Here is a 22,203-nt window from a genome sequence, read left to right on the forward strand (position 1 = left end):
ATTTTAAACTTAAGCTTAATTATTTAACTCTTAAGTCTTGGACTTCAAAATACTTATTCTACTTTGGGAGGCCGAGGTGGGCAGACTGGTTGAGATCAGGAGTTTGAGGCCAGCCTGGGCAACATAATGAAACCCCGTCTCTACAAAAAATACAAAAATTAGCTAGGCATGGTGGCTTGCACCTGTAGTCCCAGCTACTCAGGGGGCTGAGGTGGGAGGATGGCTTGAGCTCAGGAGGTGGAGGTTGCAGTGAGCTGAGATTGCGCCACTGCATTTCAGCCTGGGTGACAGAGGCAGACACTGTCTCCAAAACAAAACAAATAATAATAATAAAAAAAACTTCTCATTCTTTCCCGTTTCTCAAAATATTGTAAGAATTGGCCAACAATTGGAAAAATAAATTTGGTAGTCTTTCTCCAAATGAATAGGTTTCAAATTAATTTAGGAAGCTGAAAATACTTTGTATGATAGGCTTTTAAATAGTTCCTTAAAAGCTTAATCATCTTATTAGGAGGGGCAATGGTTTTGAATCCACCTAAGAAACTACACTTAATTCCCAAGATCTAAAAGGAAAATAAGAAATCAAATCTATTAATATTTAAATAACCTTTACTAATAGAGTTAACAATTCCAGGTTTCTAGTGTCATGGCCTATTTAAGAATAAACCTTCACATTCCTATATTTAACTTTTAATATTTACTAACATTTTTAATTCCCACAAAAACATCCTACAAAATTTATTGCAAAATTATTTTTAATTACTATTTTGAACTTAACATGATTTCATTTATTTCTTAATAATTTTACCCTTACCATTTCCAAGAGTCAAAAAAGAAAAAAAGATTATTTTAAATTTTTAAAAAGAGATGGTTAAGACTCACTGATAATTACAAAAGGGTAAAATATAAAACATGGTCAAAATTAATTCATTCCATTTTTTAAATTACTAATGTGAATTTGAGTGTGTGTGCATGTGTATAAAATTTAGCAGGAAATCAACTATGGCAAAAGTAAATCTGCTTTTACTAAAAATATCTAATACTGTACTATAATAAAGTGTTATCTTAGCCTTATATAAGCTCAACTACTTCCTTTACTATGTGACATGAGTATATTAAAAAGAAGAGAGTTTTGAAAAACTTGCATCATTAACCATTCCAGGAGTTATTCTTACTGTATAGGGAACTTGCCTTTGCTGAAATTGAACATAGACAGGCATTTGTACAGGCGCTCAAACAGAGCCTGAAGAGAAAGGTCAAACCATTAAAGAAATCTACAATATTCAGCAACTTATCTAAAGCATGGTATATTTTACTTCTAATTTCCTGTTCTTCCTCCAAAGACAGAAATAATAACCACTGGCAATATCAAAACAGCATATAAAATGCAAAGAGAAAAAAAGTGCTTACCAATATTTCCTCCAATTTCATACAAAAAAACTTCTCCTTTCTTGAGAGTCTGGGCAACCCCACTATGAGGGACAAAACAAACCGATTAGTTGTATCATCAAACAGCTTGCAAGTAAATCACTTTAATGTGCTTGGGGAATTCTGGCTGGTATGGAAAATTCATAACTTAGACACACTGTAATTATCTACACGTTTGTATTTTCCCATCTGTTAAATGTACCCAATAGGTAATAAAAGTATCACACCTGTAAATTAAAATAAACAAATGGAATTATACATCTGAAGGCAAAATAGTAAACCAGTATCTAAATTTGTAAAATTCAAAAGTTAATGTAACATTTCAGCTGCCAATGAAATTATTAATATGATTATCCACTTTGTATACAAGCCAAAATGGTCCTCATAAAACTATTAAATGTTTCCACCTTAGTTTTCACATTACGCTTCTTCAATAAGTATTTATCATGGGTTTGCTGTGCTGACAACTCCAGTAGTGTGCAAGATGCATGTGAAGAATAAGACATGCTTCTGACTGGGTGTGAAGGCTCATGCCTGTAATCCCAGCACTTTGGGAGGCCAAAGCAGGTAGATCGCTTGAGCCCAGTCTGGGCAACATGGCAAAACCCCATTTCTACCCAAAATGCAAAAAATTTAGCCGTGCATGGTAGTGAGTGCCTGTGATCCTAGCTACTTGGGAGGCTGAGGTGGGAGGACTGCTTGAGCCCAGGAGATGGATGTTGCAGTGAGCTGAGATTGTGCCACTGCACTCCAGCCTGGGTGACAGAATGAGATCCTGTCTCCAAAAAGAAAAAAAAAAGAATAAGCCATTCTCTTCTGTCAGTTGTGCAAATGAGGGCAGCACAGACCCTCAGAGTGGAAGCAAATTATGTCATTATCTTTCTGTAAAAGAATTACCTGAGAAACCTGCTAAAAATTCAGATGGAGAGCTCTAGAAACTCAGATTTAACTGGTCTAGGATAAAGCCCAAGAAACTGCTTTTCAAATGCTCTATAGTGGATTCTGAAGCATGGCAAGGTTAGTGGACCACTGAGATAAGGCCCTGAAGACACACTCTTTGGAACTGAGAAGAGAAAATCAGGTCTGACTTGTATTCAAGCCATTAGGAAGAGCATGGTACAGCAGCAGCGCTCCTCACCACCCATGGAATGGCTCATCTGGTTCTCCTCCTTTCTCTCCCTGCCCTGTGTCCCTGGCACACTGGACACTCAGGGCTCTCTGGGCCCTCACGCTATGTTCCACCTGCTGCACTGCATCTGATCCACTTTGTTTCCAACTACAGTGTAGGTTTATCTTTTAAATTAAATAATTTAATCATTATTATTTTTGTTTTTAATCTAGTACATAACACAATCAACTATAGGTCTAAAGAGAGTCCCTATTTCTGTGAAAACCAAATTCAATGTTTCAGGAGACTTGATTTAAATAAAAACATCTAGTTAGATATTGCTGTCAGACTGATTCTCAAGTACCTGTGCTCTACTTTAAAGAAACAGGAACTAGATTTCCTGGTATATTCAGATTTTTGCATAATGCTAATCAACAAATTCATCATTAAAGGCAACAATCCTTTACCAAAGAATGAATGAACGTGCGATTTATTATACATATATTGTATATCATTCATGTGTCCATTGGCTTCAGTTGAGGAGGTGGGGGAGAAAAAGAATGGAAGGATACAGAGTTTCTACCTGCCCCAGCACAGGTGGAATACAAATGGAAGAAGCACAGGAATGTGGTGGAAGAAATATATAAACATTTACTGAGAATTACACTTACTATGCGGCCCAGACAGTGCTATATGCTGCATGGTCATTTTCCTAGTTAATTACAATAATAGATGCTATTCTGGTCCATTCTTACAAATGAGGAACTTGATACTTAAAGAGATGATAAAAACTAGCTGAAGGTGAAACAGAAATAGTTAGCTTTGAAATCCAGATTGCATCCCCAAGCATAAGGAAAGGGGCTGAGGACTGGGGGCGGAAGTGAGGTAAATGGAGAAGTTTACCAGACTTCCATCTAGGTGGAGAAGGAATAGGAGGAAGAGCGGGAAGAAGATACCCTGCTCCGGGGGTAGCAAATGCTTATTTAATACAAACACCACAAGCAGAAAATCCAAATTTGTCAGACAATAGTTGTCACAGCTGGTGCTTTCTATAACAATATGACTATGATTGTTTTCATGCTATACCTTAAATATTAAAGTCACAGTTGAATGTGGGGTACAGCTTCATAGTCTCATATTATTAGCAAGTAGAGGAACAAAAGTACAGACTAAATTGAGCACTTGGGTCCTGAAAGTAAATGTAAATTAACTGTGTCTGGCTGGAAAGAGCTGCTTATATCTGAAGTCTGGCCAGGTCTTCAGGTACACGTTCTGGGAGAGAATGAGAGCATGGCTGGTGGGAAGAATGGCAAAAGTTAGTATCTACTAAGTCAAGGTAGGGAGCAGAGAGGATGTGGATTGACTTTGCAGAAACTGCAAGACAATATAGGGAGCAAAGACATCTGAGATCTTCCAACTGCCCTCAGGACATAATCTCCAAAAACACATCTACTCTCAGTCTCTGCACTAGTGGTTCCCAGATCTATGATGCTCTGTAGATCCTCCAGCCAGTGTGGAGAATGGTTAAGGGACTACCTTTGGAGGGAAACCACAGATTTAGAATTCCAGCTCTACCACCTATGAAAAATGTGTGACCTTGTAAATCTCTGTTTTCTTATCAGTGAAGCAGACGTAATAATAGCACTTACTTCAGAGTGCTGTTCTGAGGGAAGTTTACACCGGCTTATTGAAGCCTAGATATTACCAATAAGCCTCTCTCTCATTTCATCACCATCTGTTAGTTGCACAGATACATCCTTTCTCCCAATTTATAAACCCTATGGGAAGGTACTTTAAAATATATGTTTATATCTCCCCTTCCAATTATGGTACTAGAAGTATTTAATATATTTCTGTTCTGTTTAAGGCCTTGTGCTTTAGCAGAAAGCTTGATTGAAGCCCCCAAATGTTAGAATGAGGAGATTAAATTCGATGAAAGACCAAGACAGAGTATTCGTAAACTGAGATGCCAATGCCCTGGATGACCCTCTGTTTTTAAACATTTAGTCTATTTCAGTGACTGAAAATGAGGCTGGAGGAGGCATGAAAACATGACTTTCAGCTAAAAGAAAGAATTCAAAGGGCAAAACCTGAAAATACAATATACTTGTTAGAATCTCTAAAATATAAGAAAAGACACTGCAAAGTGTTCTGGAAAAGGCATACTCTAATATAGTAAGAGGGATGCTAGCAGCTTTCAAATGACTCTCCCTGCCCCATCAACTCCAAAATATAGATGAAGGACCTGTTGTCCTTAATGAGGATGGTATGTCCTCCCCTTGAGACTTCAGCGCTCAAAGGCCTGGTTTTCCTCTTTCAATTCTTTATGGTTTGTTTTTAAATTTGACCATTTTGAAATCCATTATATTTCATAGAAAAAGTTGTCTCTTTTCTTTATTTTAATGCCACTGCATCCTAATTAGTAATTTTCCTTACAGCCTACAAACAGTAATTAACCTCCAATCAACGTATCCTGGAAAGAATACTGAGTGGTCTCGCTTGGCAAGCCCATCACAGGCCCAGTGAAGGAACACTCAGAAATCCTGCTTGAATCAGGCTCAATCTGAACACAAGCCACATCAAATGAACTAAACTCATTCCAACAGTCTAATGGTTAAGTCTGCTGTTCTCTTCTGCTGGGAAGACAATATTTTTAAGCATTTCATACTACCCCACAATTAAAACAAAAAAAAAAGGAAGAAGAAGAAGCAGCGAAGGCGAGAGAGAGAGAGCAAGTGACTTATGCCATGGAATAATTAACACAAAACAGGCCTCTACCTTTCTTGGCTGAGAAACCTGGCAAGTACATCACTGGCTTTTAGTTCTTCAGTTAGCTGTATTGCCATGGAAACTTTCGAAAGATGGGGAGCTTGCACTCGAATCACTCCCTGAGGAACGTCAGCCTGCAAAGCAATAATGACACTGGAACAAAGCTGGCAGCAGCTGGAACGTGTAACTCTACAATGCATTATATAGTAAGTGTGCTTAACTACTACGCATTTTACTTCACTACATAAAAACCTTAACTACTGTATAATGTAATTTGCCAAATTACATCAAACCTCAAATATCCTCTTAATGGTGATAGGGGAACTTTATAATGCCTGTGCAGTAATGCTTAATTATTTTTAAAGATGTAAAGAATGACAGCAATAACCATTACTGCCATATTAAGTGCTGATTTCTGAGTATTATCTACTAGAGGGTGCTTCTTCATGTAGCAATTTATGAAATTGAATCAGAAAGAAGTTACTCTGTGTGCTATTGCAGTATGTGCATTTGAAAAATGTTCCTGGACATTCACAAAATTTCACAAAATTTTTTTGTCTCTGAATGTTTTATAAAAAAGAAACACACTTTTCTATTTTTATTGTCTGTCCCCCATTTGGTTAATGAGCTCATGCTTTTTGGCTACACACTTTGAACTTACGATGACCCCTTTCTAAATCTTTTGCCCATGGATGTGAAAAACATTTTATGGATTCGAGGATACCAGTGAAAGTTTATGAGGTTTGTAATACCAAAATGTCAGCTATAGCATTAGAAATATTAGTCTTAATTAATTCCTAAAGGGTTTTGCTAAAATAAATACTATTATTTATAACCATTATGACTTAGACCTTAGAATAAACAGCACGCACAAATCATGTTCAAAAGATAATGCTTTAAATAATACAAATACCCTGTTCAATTGAACCAAAATTTATTAAGCATCTACTGAGTACCAGATATTGTACTAGGTTTACTTACCCAGTAATAAATAAGAAACAAGTCCTTTACTGCATAACTTTGTGCCCACAATATCATGTCCTTTTTTTTTTTTTAATGTACATGGTCTTGAATTGTTTTTTAAAAAAATAAACATCTCAGGAGTTTGAGACTAGCCTGGCCAACATGGCGAAACCATGTTTGTACTAAAAATACAAAAATTAGCTGGGTGTGGTGGCGCCCACCTGTAATCCCAGCTACTCGGGAGGCTGAGGTAGGAGAATTGCTTGAACCCAGGAGGCAGAGGTTGCAGTGAGCTGAGACACACTCCAGCCTGGGAGACAGAGTGAGACTCCATCTCAAAAATAAATAAATAAATAAAAATAAAATAAAATAAACATTGAGCAGAGATATACAACAGATGCCACTAATTTGATTTCTTTCAAAGTTCAACACAAATAATATACCTTTAGAATCAGGCTCTATAAAAATGTAGGTACCCTAAAAGATTTAATATTGCTTCTCAGTAATATCAGAGATTTAGTGTGGGAATAACAAGGAAAAGAAGCAACACGATATAAGACTGTACAGTGAGTATGGGATTGTGGAAGGCCACGGACTGCAAACAACAGCTAGACCTGCAAAGGTATCACAAAGGACCTGACCATCAACCTCAGAAATCCTGCTGCAGAGTGGGTGGTGCCCCACCTGCCTCCTTCCTCTGACCAGTCAGTGAAGGGCCACAGAACACATTACTCCAAACCTGAACAAAAATGGACAAAGCCTTCCAGGGCCTTACACTCATGACTTTGCTGGGCTAACCTTGGTCATAGCATCCTCCTCTACCTTCTCTTGCAGGACATATTATGCTCAATTCAATCTGTGAAGGACAACCTAATTCCAACCTCCCAATTCCAAGCCCCCAATTCCAACCTGTGCCCACACCCCTCAATTCCTGCTTCATCTTTCCATCCAGCCTGAATCCTTGGCTTGGTTTTTTGACTTATTGATACTTTAGTCTATGACCTTGACCTCATCCCTAGGATACAAGTATAATTTCCCTTTGTCCTTGATTCTGTGACAGGCTTTATTTTCACTTACAACACTTTGGAACACATGCTGCTTCTTGCAATGGATGGGGCATTTCATGTGGTACAAAGCAGTTATTAAATCAATGGTGTAACATCCAACTCAGCGACTCCATGAACTTCTCCCTTGGGTTTGAACTCTAGGTTATTTCCCACTATGGCCATTTAAGCTGTTCGCATGGCCTCACCTATTTGTTGCCTCATAGGAGGTGGAAAATAATCAGTGGCATGAACACCTTTAACATTAGACTGAAAATTGTAATAGCAACATCTGAAGCACTGAGACTGTGCTCATAAAACCCTAATCCACCTTGTCTACTCAGTAAGCACAACAATATTGGTATTTTGGATTCTGTTAATCACTATTATTATGACTATTGTTTTACTTATAAAACAATAGTAAATAAATATTATTTACTATTGTGGAGGGACTTGAACGGCAGGCTAGAGTTTGCAGATAGCCATGCACTTTATATTGAGGTTAAAAGTTAGGAAATCCTGGTTAAGTCATAGTGTCAAATATCCTTATATACAGGTTTATCAGGGACAGAAATTGTTCCCAGAATCACATCTTACCCAGCCCTAGAAGAAGGCAGCCAAATCTACACTGACATTTAAAGTGAAGATGACTGGATTAAGTTTTTATATACAGAAAGTCCATAATAAATGAGTTGCAAAACCAAAATGATTCAGAAAATAATATATTACCATAAAGAGTTCAGGGATATGGCAATCTTAGTCAGCTCCTGGCCTTTTCCCCCACTATTTCTTGTAGAACCTTCTACTGTTTGGATCAAAAGGCCCAGCAGCACTCCAAGCTTTCCTATCTTTGTGTACGTTCTACTCCCCCTCCCAAATATCTCTCTGCTAACCATTTTCAAGGCTCAGCTCAAATACCTCAAACTCCATGGAACCTTCCACGCTCCACAGAGTCAAAAGGAATCTCTTCATTCTGCTGACTCTCCTTCAAAAGGGTCCTACTATATGACCTGTATTCTGGTTGTATGCCACATATCTGACTCATATCTGTAGCTACCCATCAATGTTTAATGATTAAATGAATCATTCAAAATTACTTATTTTTTGTTCATTTTTACTAATAATGATAACATAAACAAAGCAAAATGTCTCTAGAATAAAAGAAAGTATGCCAAGGGGTATTTCCTTAATGGCAAAAACTCATCTTAGGAACAATGTCTAAAAGAAACAAGTTAAGTTGCCTCTATCCACCATATGGTATTCCCTCCACTATCAAGAAAAGACAGGAAGGGAAAGAAAGCAGAGAAAAGGAATTAAGTGTGTTACAAGAGATAATTCAGTCACTTACTTCTGTAGAGAGCCAAAGAGAAAAGCCAGAGTTACTAACATTAGCATGTATCTACTTGGGGATGTAGTCTCTTTTCCCCTCCAACACATCTCATGAAGAGCTGAATGTATTAGTCTCTTCTCGTGCTGCTATGAAGAAATACCCAAGACTAGGTAATTTATAAAGAAAAGAGGTTTAATTGATTCATAGCTCCTCATGGCTAGGGAGGCCTCAGGAAACTTACAATCATGGCAGAAGGCACCTCTTCACAGGACAGCAGGAGAGAGAAATGTCAAGCAAAGGGGGAAAAGCCCCTTATAAAACCATCAGATCTCATGAGAACTCACTCACTATCACAAGAACAGCAGCATAAGGGTTACCACCCCCATGATTCAATTACCTCCTACCAGGTGCCTCCCACAACACATGGGGATTATGGGAACTAGAATTCAAGATGAGATTTGGGTGGGGACACAGCCAAACTGTATCATTCCATCCCCAGCCTTCCAAAATCTCATGTCCTCACATTTCAAAACATAATCATGCCTTTCCAACAGTCCCCCAAAGTCTTAACTCATTCCAGCATTTACCCAAAAGTCCAAGTCCAAGGCCTCATCTGAGACAAGGCAAGTCTCTTCCACCTATGAGCCTGCAAAATCAAAACCAAGTTAGTTACTTCCCAGATACAATGGGGGTACAGGCATTGAGCAAATGCACCTGTTCCAAATGGGAGAAACTTGCCAAAACAAGGGGGCTACAGGCCCCACGCAAGTCCGAAATCCAACAGGGAAGTCACCAAATCTTTTTTTTTTTTTGCAGTGGAGTCTTGCTTTTTCACCCAGGCTGGAGTGTAATGGTGTGATCTCAGCTCACTGCAACCTCTGCCTCCTGGGTTCAAGCGATTCTCCTGCCTCATCCTCCCGAGTAGCTGAGATTATAGGTGTGTGCCACCAGGCCCAGTTAATTTTTGTATTTTAAATAGAGATGGGGTTTCACCATGTTGGCTGCTGGTCTTGAACCCCTGACCTCAAGTGATCCACCCGCCTTGGCCTCCCAGAGTGCTGGGATAACAGGCATGAGCCACCATGCCCAGCCTAACCAAATATTAAAGTTCTAAAATGATCTTCTTTGACTCCATGTCTCACATTCAGGTCATGCTGATACAAGAGGTAGGCTCTAACAGCCTTGGGCAGCTCTGCCCCTGTGGCTTTGCAGGGTACAGACCCCCTCCCGGCTGCTTTCACAGGCTGATGTTGAGTGTCTGCAGCCTTTCCAGGCACATAGCAACAGCTGTCAGCAGATCTACCATCTTGGGGTCTGAAGGACAATGGCCCTCCTCTTATAGCTCCACTAGGCAGTGTCCCAGTGGGGACTCTGTGTGGGGGCTCCAACCCCACATCTCCCTTCTGCACTGCCTTAGCAGCAGTTCTCCATGAGGGTTCTGCCCCTGCAGCAAATTTTGCCTGGACATCCAGGCATTTCTATACATCCTCTACAATCTAGGCAGAGGTTCCCAAACCTCAATTCTTGACTTCTGTGTACCTACAGACTAAACACCACATGTAAACTTGCCAGGCTTGGGGTTTGCACCCTCTGAAGTAATGGCCCGAGCTGTACCTTGGCCCCTTTTAGCCATGGCTGGAGCTGAAGCAGCTGGGATTCAGGGCACCATGTCCTGAGGCTGTGTAGAGAAGGGGAGCCCTGGGCCTGGCACAGCAAACCAGTTCTCCCTCCTAGGCCTCTCTGTGATGGGAAGGGCTGCCTTGAAGGTCTCTGACATGCCTTGTAGACATTTTTCCCATTGTCTTGGTGATTAACATTTAGCTCCTTGTTACTTCTGCAAATTTCTGCAGTGGGATTGAACTTCTCCCCAGAAAATGGGTTTTTCTTTTCTATCACATTGTCAGGCTGCAAATTTTCCAAACTTTTATGTTCTGCTTCCCCTTCAATGCTTTGCCGCTTAGAAATTTCTTCCACCAGATACCCTAAATCATCTCTCTCAAGTTCAAAGTTCCACAGATCTCTAGGGCAGAGTCAAATTGCCACCAGTTTCTTTGCTAAAGTATAGCAAGAATCACCCTTATTCCAGTTGCCAACAAGTTCCTCATCTCCATCTGTGACCACCTCAGCATGGACTTTTTTGTCCACAACACTATCAGCATTTTGGTCAAAGCCATTCAATGAGTCTCTAGGAAGTTCCAAACTTTCCCACATCTTCCTGTCTTCTGAGTCCTCCAAGTCTCTAGTTCCAAACTCTTTCACATTTTCTTATCTTCCTCTGAGCCCTCCAAACGGTTCCAACCTCTGCCTGTTACCCAGTTCCAAAATCACTTCCACATTTTCAGGTATCTTTATAGCAGCACCCCACTCTATCGGTACCAATATCTGTATTAGTCATGGTTCTCGAAAAGGACAGAACTCATAGCATAGATGAGTTTATTAAGGAGTATTGACTCACACGATCACAAGGTGAAGTCCCACAATAGGCCGTCTGCAAGCTGAGGAGAAATGAAGCCAGTTCGAGTCCCAAAACCTCAAAAGTGGGGAAGCTGACAGTGCAGCCTTCAGTCTGTGGCTGAAGGTCAGACAGCCCCTGGTAAACCATTGGTGTAAGTCCAAGGGTCCAAACATTGAAGAACTTGGAGTCCAATGTTCCAGAGCAGGAAGCATCCAGCCAGGAAAAAGATGAAGGCCAGAGGACTCAGCAAGTCTGTTCTTTACACTTTCTTCTGCCTGCTTTTATTCTAGCCATGCTGGCAGCTGATTAGATGGTGCCCACCAAGCCTCTCCCAGTCCATTGACCCAAATATTAATCTTCTTTGGCAACACCCTCACAGACACACCCAGGAACAATACTTTGCATCCTTTAATCCAATCAAGTTGACCCTCAATATTGAGTGACAACTTAATGCTTTCTAAATGAGCTCAGGTACCATAGCTTTGGGGAGTATGACCATGCCATGCTTCCTTATGAAATGAGGTGTTGAGTTCAGGGTGGTAAAAGGACTTGCACAGAAAGCACCACATCTGACCCAGGAAGCTAGGATCTTTCTGATAGTTAAGAGTTTTAATAGAAGAGTCCCAAGATACTAGCTTCTGGGGGCAATTGGGGGTTTTCATGTATATGTGTAATGTTAGGTAATTGACATATTATGGGGTACACAGGCTGGTTTTTGCCAAGATGGGAAGCAGCATGAGTACTCTCCTACAGATTCCTTCTGGCTATGAAATAAAAACATTTCCCACATCCCTTTCCCTCAATGAGCAGAGGATGAGGTTAAGCCACCTTTGAGCTCAACAAGAACCCTTCCCAAGCTACAAACTGTAGTCATTTTGACTCATTTCACAAAGAGCTGGAATATCAATATCCTTGGAAAGCATTTCATTAAACCAACAATGGTACATGGTTTTCATTAAACCTTCCTAGGCTGACATTCTCTGACCGCTAGAGAACCTGTATTCTATGGCAGGGAGAGAAAGTGTGTGTGTGGTTTCTGTGTCTATGGGATATGAACATTTCTCAGCTTGTTTATTTCTGTAGTGATTCATCCCATCCAAATTCTTACAACAATACAGAGATTGAGAGTTTGACTCAATATGGATATACAATGCTCTTTATCTCTGAAGAAGAAACGAGTTTAACCAGTATATATAATGGTAAAGCTAAAGAGTTAAAGTTGTTTCTGGGAAGTTTTTGCTGGATATCTTGACAAGGAAGGCCAAATGATATTTACAAAGATGATAAACAATAAATTATGCCAAAGCCATCATTTAAATGGTGTATGAAAACCACTATTAAGTACTAGAATCATGCTGTATCGAATACTGAAGTTATTAGTATACTAATTACATTGAGTTGCCAAGCTTTGAAAAGATACAACATGCCTGATCGTTAAGCCAGTCTGTTCTTAACTTGAGCCATAATAATAACTGAATCTGTACACAGCATGATCTTTATAACCCTTCTCTTTCACATGTTTTAATCTAAAATTGTCACTCTGTCTCCTGCTTTTTTTTTCCCATTGAGATAGGGGAGGAGTGTGCTTGTGAACTGCAGTTATGTGAGGTACAGCAGGACTGGAGAAGGGCAGTATTTGACTAACACTCCATCAAAGAAAAGTCACAAAGGATTTTACAACTTCAAGAGTGTTAATTTCTTATGCATGCTAAGATTATTAAAATAGAGAAAATGACCTCATATGGTCTTCACATGTTTTACATATTGAACTGAAGTTTATATTTCTAAACCTGATTTTGTTATTATCTGGTTAAATAACAATTTTAGCATTTTTTCATAAGGTATATAAAAACACTGCATTGCTCATATTTTTGCACTCTAGAGATTAGAAATTTAATGTCAGACCCGTAAAAGAGGTCTCTTTCTTTTTCATTAAAAGCTAATTTAAATGTAAAGCTGACATTTTTTATGCTACAGAAAACCCTTTTTATCTTCAAAAGGGCAAATTGGAAATACAGCTTTTTCAAAAAGAAGGCCAGATATAACACATATTTTAGAAAATTAAACAGGGACATTTTAGCAAGGTATCTTAAACTAAAATGGTATATTCATCACCCTAGTCTGAACTGACAATACTGGGAAGTGGTGATATAAAAGGAATTCGCTACTATCTTGAACTATGTGCTAATTATAATTGGATCTTTGTTATCCAAATGCCTTAAACTTTTATCCAACTCACAGATTCAGAGGATTTTAAAGAAAGGCTTAAAATAACTTCCATAGTTAATAAGAATTTAATTTCCAATGACATAAGTTCTAATATTTTTTTTAATGTGGTATTTTTATGCAGTATTAAAAATCAGGGAATGTCATAAAAAGAAATAAGATTTTGTGCTTGATATTGTAATCTGATTTTCCACTTGGGTCCCCAAGTAAATCCAGACACTATTTCCAGACCTAAAGCAGATGCTTGAAACAATACCTGCAACAATGCTTTGCAGCGAAAGCTGTTAAATGAAATCAGAGATGCAATTCTAAACAGAGTTGTGCATAAAGGCACGCAACCCTGGCCACAAACAACTCAGCATCTACACCGCACTGCTGCCAATGCCAGGATTCTTCCAGTGGTAGCAACAGATTTCTTTTTCACATCCATAGCCCTACACTTTAAAATGTGACAACATTATTCTGGAACTTTCAGCAAGTCACGTAAGCTCTCTAAAGCTTGAGTTCCTCCCTGGTAAATTAAGGGTGTGATACTAGCATGTCCCAGGTTAACACTAACATTAACCCTATGAGATAAAGCCTTTTGTTTCCTTGACCTATGAGGTCAGATGTGGTGAGCAGCATGGCATTTTTGACACAATCTCATAGAGCCACTCTGTACCCTTACTCTCATAAATGAACAGTCTCCCTTTGAGAGGTGAGCTTGAATGGCAGAAGAAACATCATACAAACCTAAGTCACAATAACCCTGAGGCCTGGATGAGTCAACAAATCACAACCAATTGTTCATCAAAGCTGCCCCCACATTCTTAGTAGGCAGAGATGCAATCTGAGGTAATTATAAGATACCCTTTAAAATTCTAAAAGGAAAAAACATGTGAGAGACAGGATGCAACAAGATCAGAAAAATGTGTTTGATTGTTGATGATAAAGGTTTTGGGGGGCTCATGTACTATTCTTTCTACTCGTGTGTGTGAAAAAAAAGTTTCATGATAAAATTAAATATACATGTGCATACACACACACAAACACACCAATAGGAAGAGGGAATTACCCTTCCAGCTTTTAGACAATACACACGCCCAAGTCCTACCCTGGGAGTCTGACTCAGTGGGTCTAGCGAGTCACCCAATCACGGTTTGCTTTTTGTTTTGTTCTAAAATAATATTACCAGCCCAGGTGCAGTGGTTTACACCTGTAATCCCAGGTGTGAGAGGCTGAGGAGGGAGGATCGCTTGATGCCAGGAGTTCGAGACCAGTCTGTGCAACATAGCAAGACCCTGTCTCTACAAAATAGTTTAAAAATTAACCAGGCATGGTGATGCGTGCCTGTAGTCCCACCTACTCATGAGGCTGAGGTGGGAGGATCCCTTGAGCCTGCAACTTTGAGGTTACAATGAGCCATGACTGCACCATTGCACTTCAGCCTGGGTGACAAAGCAAGACCTTATCTCCAAAAATAAACAAACCTTTAAAAAATTAAATATCACAGATGCCTCTATTGTGAACTTCTGGTTAAACACCATTAACCTGATCCTACCCTATCATTTTATAAAAGAAACTGAAGCCCACAGAGGTAAAATGACTTGTCACACTCACTCGTGGCAGAGCTGGGGCTATATCCTCAGGCCACATGACTTCTGAGGTGTATGTGTGGGTGTAGATGTGTGTGTTATCAATCCCGACAAGTTAAAGGCTATCAGAAAATGATTATTATTAATGGTCTACAATTTTCTTATTTTTCCTCCAACTGTTTCTTCCTACTATAATTAATGGATAAGACATACTAATATTTAAGAACATCTACATTTGGACCAAACACTCAGTATGCTGTAGTCACTAAAAACATTTGCCTCATGAGGTAAATTGAGTACATCTTAAAACCTGGCTGAAATTATTAATTAACTAGTGTAGTCTAGCACGTCTTAATAATACAAATGCCCAATTATAAACGGTTAGCTTTAATAGCATACAAAATTATTATTTTTTTAACAGGGGTGTCACTGTGTTACCCAGGCTGGCATCTAACTCTTAGGCTCAAGTGATCCTCCTGTTCAGCCTCCCAAGTAGCTGGGACTACAGGTGCATGCCACTGCATTGAGTCAAAGCCTCTTAAAAATATTACCTTGAAGAATGTTTATGATCTATAATCTCTTTCACTCTCCAATCCCTGGCAATCTAGCTTTTTCCATAAATTACCATTGACAGTGCTTTGGGGAAAGTAATAATTAACCTTCAAATTCAAAAACCTTTGTCCAGTGTTAACCTTACTCAGTCTCTCTGCAGCATTTGGCACTACTAACCAAGCTCTTTTTACTTACTTTACTCTTCCTGCCTGGGCTTCAGAGAAAATATACATCCTTCAACTTTCTCTTACTTCCTATTATTTCCTAGCCTCCTTCACCAGCTCTTCTCGAATGGCCCATACTTAAATATTGGAATCCCCTAGAGATCTCTCTTTGTCTCTTTATTTTCTTACTCCATATATCCACCTTGTGTAATATGAACCACTCTATGGCTTCAACAACAATCTCTAGGCTAATCCCAAAGGTGTGCCTCCAATGCTGGATGCTCCTTGAAATTCAGGCCCCTGTAGCCGACTCACACAGCACGTTAACCCAAAGTGTCAAAAACTCACTTTTAAGTCTGTCCCCCTTTTGCCTGATGCTAAAGTCACCCAAGGCAAAATTTGGCAAGTCATTCTAGATTCCCTTCTTCTTCAACATTCTTCACATCCAACCAGTATCCACATGTTGCAGGGTTCCTATTGGCTCACATTCTAAACTTCTTTCGATTCTCAACTGGGCCTTGGCTCTAGCCCAGGACCATTTTAAGAACTACATATAAAACATATTTTATAACAGCAGTAATCCATGTTCATTGTATTACCACCCATAAGCCCAGAGTTTTGGTATATATCCTTCTTAGAGTCCTTCTGTGATCTATGGAGAAACAGAGAATAATGGTGAAGAGTCCATGGATTTAAAGTCATATAGATTTGGTTTCAAATTCCAACTCCACTAATTTCTATCTAGATAACCTTAGTAACTTTAAGATTGCTAATTCTCACTTTCCTCATCTGAAAAAAATTAGACAATAATACACCCCAATTAGACTACCATAAATATTACATGAGACAATATTTGTAAAATGTTTAGCATTGTGTCTGACCTCTGCAAAGCATTAAAATCATAGCTATTACCCCCTAAAAATATAGCACTACACCATTCACTGACTTGTAACTTCTTTTTTCACATAGTAACATATTACGAATCTCTTCAATGTCAAGATACACATCTGTACACTTTCATGGTATTTCGCTGTATAGATATGCCATAATGTATTTAACTAGCCACCTCTGTTCTTTTGGATTATCTCTAATTTTGGTCAGCATAAGAAAATGGCAATGAACTTAACCATAAATATTTGCATGTTCATGCTATTACTCTCTTTGGAGGAATATCTGAGTCCAGTGAAGAGCATGGCTTTCAGGACTTTGCCACATGCCACTGTTCTCTGGAAGAACTCTACCAATTTATATACTCCCATCAACAAGGAAATTACCTACCATCTCCTACCTACCCTCCAATCTTACACTCCCTCAAATCTTTCCTTCACCTTTCAGCAGTTCCCTGTCATGCACAAAATAGAAACTTTGCTATCAATCTCTCTTAAGGCTCACTCCTGCTTCCCCTCTGCCCCTGTCTCTCTATGCACCTAAGTGGCCAGTTAGTATGACCTGATTTTCTCTCCAAACATTTCAAATATCCCCACTTAAATGTCCAATAGACATCATACTCAATATGTCCTAAATTGAAATCATGAAATTGAAAGCAATACCATCCTTCCAATTTCTCAGGCCAAAAATCAGAGTCATTTTTGACCTCTTTTGTTCTCCTACATGATTTCCATCAGGAAATCTCAATGGCTCTAACTTCAAAACAAAATCCAGGATCCAACCATTTCTCCACTTTCCAATGCTGATACCCTGGTCTGAACCACCATTATCTCTTACCTGGATTACAAGAACCTCCCAAATGATCTCCCTATTTTTCTTTGCTCCCTTTTAGTCTATTCTCAACCCAACAGCCTAAGGAATCATTTTAAAACACAGTATAGATTTTCAAGCCTTTGCTTCAAACCCCCATTTCACTCAGAGTAAATCCGAATTTCTAATGATGGTCTATCTACAAGGCCCTATGCAATCTTGCCCCATTGCCCCTCTGACCTCATTTCACACTACCGTTCCCTCTGCTGGCTTCACTCCAGCTACACTCACTCCTTAAGGTAAGTTCCTGTCTTAAGGTTTTTTCACAGACTATTCTTTCTGCCTGGACTGAGTTTCCTGAGATATACACACAACTCAACTCCCTGCCCTTCTTCTTGTCTTTGCTTAAATGAATAATATCCAGACCATCTCAACTTAATAGTGCCAGGGGATCTCCTTCCCAATTCCCCTTGTTCTGTTGTTTTTATTACTTTTGGAGGATAAATCACATACTAACACATTATATGAATTACTTCCTAGATTTACTTTTATTTTTAGAATTTAAGCTCTGGAAGAGCAGTGATCTTTATATGTTTTGTCCAATAATTTATATTTCAAGTACCCAGTAATTCCTGGCACACAGTAGGCACATATCAAGTAACTGTTTAACAAATGACAAAAGCTACCCCCAGGCAATTTCATGCCCTATAGTTTCATATTGCATATTTAAATGATTTGGAGGAGAGTCAAGAAACTACAGCAACCAGACAGAATGAAGGAGGGGGCGTGGCTTACAGCAAAGTAGATGGTCCATGTTCCATCCAAAAGGAACGGCTCCTACTCAAATCCAGGCAATTGCTACCCTGATGGAAAGCAGGCCCCTTACTGCCAGAAGATGAGGGATGCCCCAACATCCATTTGTCATTAAGACGGTGGTTCAAACTTTCACATTAAATCTTTTAGCTTTAGAATTCTGGCAGTTGCCAGTTGGAAGCAACAAGCAAAAAACTCTTGTTACTTAGTAACTTGCCACATATCCACAGTATTTGAACTTAGCTTGCACCTCTACTTGTTCTGTAATTGCTTTCTGTGTCTATTTACTCTCCCTAATAAAATGGCATATTTTTTTTTTTAAATTTTGGATATTGATTAGAATTTTTTTTTTTTTTTGAGATGAAGTCTCACTCTGTCACCCAAACTGGAGTGCAGTGGCGCAATCTTGGCTCACTGCCTCCCAGGTTCAAGCGATTCTCCTGCCTTAGCTTCTCAAGTAGCTGGACTACAGGTGTGTGCTACCACGTCCAGCTAATTTTTATATTTTTAGCAGAGATGAGGTTCCACTGTCTTGGCCAGGCTGAAGATTAGAATTTTTCTACCAAAATGACAGGCCAAACAGACCTCCACCATGGGCTGTGATGTCAGAAAGCTTCCACTGCAGGTTAGATGGCTCTTCTGTAGTGACACCTGAACAACACTGATTTATTTTTCACATCTCAGCTTGACTCCCCAGTGAAGCCTCTCTCATGCTTACTTCCTGTTTTGTAGATTACGGTACCCTGGTCAGGCTTCAATCACATACCTCTGAGCTACATCCCTTCTATATCCCTTCTCCTGGCTCCTCGAGGGTGAGCACCCAGCTCCCTGACTCCCTGGGAACACCTAACATAAAGTGGGGGCCTAGCACCAAGGTGGCAATAGCATTTTGTTGATGAGTAACTGAATTTCACATAAGGAAAGAAAAAAAAAACTCAAAGAGGTAAAGTTACAGCTAATATGTGATGAAACTGATATTTAAATCCCAAGCTTTAAAATGACAATACAGTTTTTAAATAGTACAGAGATCATTCTCAGACCAGATCATGTCTAACTGTGCCAAAGTGCAAACTAAAGAAGTTAATGCTTTTTTTTCCATAAATGACAAAATTACTAAAATATTCCATTTCCAAAATGTAAACGTTTCAGTTTTTCTAAATATTATTTAAAAGGTACACCCCAAATGTTTCCTTAAGTAGATCCTGAGCTTCAGAATATCACAGCTAAATGCCCTATAAAAAGACAAGACTATAAAGTCACTTAATATGAATGAGAAGGGCTACAAAACAGACTTAATTCACATATTTACAACGGTCTTAGAGGTAACAGAACATTCTAAAGTTAACCAAACGCCAAAAAAAAGGCTTTCTAAAAGCCTTTAGGATAATATCAAGGCCTTTCTAAAAAAATAAGCATATTTACAACTTCTCTTTATGTTTTTAAAGATATTTAAAACTTGATTTAAAATGTTTTACAATGCCAAGAAAGTATCATTTTTTAAGAGTGAGAGCTATAAATAAATCTAAGAGAAAAACTTCGTTTTTATGATTACTGGATCCATAAGCAGGCCAAAACCGAAAATTCAGACAAAGGCAGATAACTGCATTTTCACATTATTCCACAAGATGTCAGCATGTAACTGAACAACTTCAATGGTGGTGGTAGTAGGGAGGAGGTGGATTCACTTAAATAGAACAATAGAAACCCTTTCATTTCATGATCTTACGCTACAGCTTTGGTAACTTACTTTGTAAATGTATATCCATGTATATTTTATTATTGTAAACCCAGTTCTTAATATACTCTTACAGTAGTTTATAAATACAGATATTTAAGGTATTTCTTTTTTGAAACATCTTAATTTTTTTCTTTCCAATTTAGCTCTCAAAATTCTTCTGATCAAATTGAGAACCTTCAAATACTTATTAAAGTCCAGGAATAATCCTAGGCACAACACAAACATTAACCTATTTGTCTATCTGGATTAGTTATTTTTCCCCATTCTACAGATGAGAAAAATTTAGAAAAAAATGTCAGTGGTTCACATGAGGTTATTTACTCACTATAGATTATATATTCAGTAGGCGACTAGAGTCTCTGCACGAGAGGTAGAGGTAGGGGTAGGGGTGTAGGGGTGTGTGTGTGTGTGTGTGTGTGTGTTCAGTCTTGTCTTGATATCTTCCTTTGTTCCCCATTAACAACTTACATGCTGAGTCACCAACACCTGACCAACTGTCAATACTGATCATTAGCAGCAGTAGTAGGAAGACAGTTACTGATGTCTTTCACTTACAAGTAGCACCACAGCCTAATAAGTGGCAGAAAGTCATACTATGAAAACATTAAATAAAAAATTTTGGTATTAAAAAAATACTTAAGATCTGAATAAATACATATCTCCACTATTTTCTTACATCATTTGTACTCTTATCTTGCTTTTCATATTTTTCTCGGTCATAAGCCATTTTCTTCAGCAATTTCTTCATGGCTCTTTTATCCTTTTTATGATTTTCTGTGTTTTGCTTCCTTACTTGGTTTACAATAAACTTGGGAATCTATAGAGAAAAGGAATTAAGCTTAGAGAGGAAAAAGAAATGTCACCATTTTAAACTACAAAAAAAATTTATAGTTTTTAAATTTCAAAAACAGTAAAGAGTTTCTCTTTTTGATAAGACTGCCATTTTACATGCACTATTCATTAAATCTGTGAAAAGAAAATACTTCATATTATTCACTTACCAATTGTACAGGGTATCCACGTGGTATAATTTGCCACCCACTGTGGAAGGTTCCAAAAGAGGCTTTGTGAAGTTCAAGGACATAGTGGCCGTTTTCTATGCCAGACTGGAGACCCCCTGAGGTGACGAGCAGTAGAAGCCACCTCCGTAGGTCTTTCCTTTTGCAGCCTCCTACCTACAGCCCTGCTAGCTAACCTCAAGTCCCCTTCTAATAACCAGCTAGCTGCTGCTGTCATGACAGAAAGAACTCCCCAAGAAACAAGAGCTGATAGGTAGCTAGCAAAAATCCAGGACAAATTTATCCTAAGAAATCACATTAGCAAAAACAAAATATTTTAAGGTATCAAAATGTAACCATGAAATAATTTTGACATTTCAAACATTGAGATTTAATAAATGGACATTAATTTTTTATTAAAAAAACACATTTGAAATCATCTACATCAGTTGTCTTTTTATGGATTATAAAAATAAAGACTTCAGGATCTAAATATCATCACTCTGTCTTTTTAACAAATTAATGTTTGGAAGTTCCTCAAATAAGAGATTGAAATATTCAATATTATAATTTTGCTTGGAATTCCTTTAGGTCATTTTTTCCTAAATGCTTATAAGATGCCTCCTGAAAAATTATAAATTTCATTGGAAAATGAGCACCTAATCAGCGAAGCCTCTCATCCACTTCCATCCTCTGATAAGCTGTCAAAACAAGTTCAAAATAAGTGTAAAACGAAACCATTTTTGAAGATGTTCTCAGTAATAAGGGTACAAAATGCATGCATCCCTTTCAATAAAGGGTCTATGAAAAAGAACTGAATAATCTGAAACCAAGATAGCATGGGCTTTTAAAAATACAGCAGGCCTAAACACTGAGAAATGGGAAAATAGGCAGAAGTAAATAAAAAGTACTTCTTACAAGGCATGTTTCGACATAATTTTAAAACAGAAATTCACAGGGCCCTCCTTACCTATATGAATAAAATGTTTTTAATATTTTCTGCACTCACAAATTTTAAATGTAAATTAATAAAGCTAATAACAAACATGCAATTTGTTTTTTAAACTACTAAGACCAAAGCATATGATATATACTTACTGTCCACAGAAGTTTTTGGTACTTAATCAATAAGTGCATGGTATTTGCTGTCCCAGCTGCCATTACAAATTCTCGCTGTTCACTGGACTTCAATCCCAATGCATGACACATAAAGAGATTCGGGGCCATGACCATTGCTACATTCATGACTGTCATTTTATTTTTTTCTTTATTATCTATTACTCTTTGGAGAAATTCAAGAAGGGCCTAAAACAGAAATGACTCTTTGAGATTTGTGTCATATAG

General features: G+C 38.4%; 1 protein-coding gene across 2 annotated transcripts in view; it reads right to left on the reverse strand.

Moving 5' to 3' along the window:
* Positions 1-22,203, reverse strand: part of ARHGAP18 (Rho GTPase activating protein 18) — a 190,121-nt gene that overhangs the window by 1,881 nt on the left and 166,037 nt on the right. For both annotated transcript variants that reach the window (XM_034962844.3, XM_008952981.5), the window contains exons 11-14: positions 21,958-22,164; positions 20,538-20,678; positions 5,315-5,439; positions 1,411-1,472 (exon numbers count right to left, since the gene is read on the reverse strand). In XM_034962844.3, coding sequence (XP_034818735.1) covers positions 1,411-1,472; positions 5,315-5,439; positions 20,538-20,678; positions 21,958-22,164 — 535 coding nt within the window. The remainder of the gene's footprint in view (positions 1-1,410; positions 1,473-5,314; positions 5,440-20,537; positions 20,679-21,957; positions 22,165-22,203) is intronic.

Source organism: Pan paniscus, chromosome 5, assembly GCF_029289425.2.
Source record: "Pan paniscus chromosome 5, NHGRI_mPanPan1-v2.0_pri, whole genome shotgun sequence".
Taxonomy (NCBI): Eukaryota; Metazoa; Chordata; class Mammalia; order Primates; family Hominidae; genus Pan; species Pan paniscus.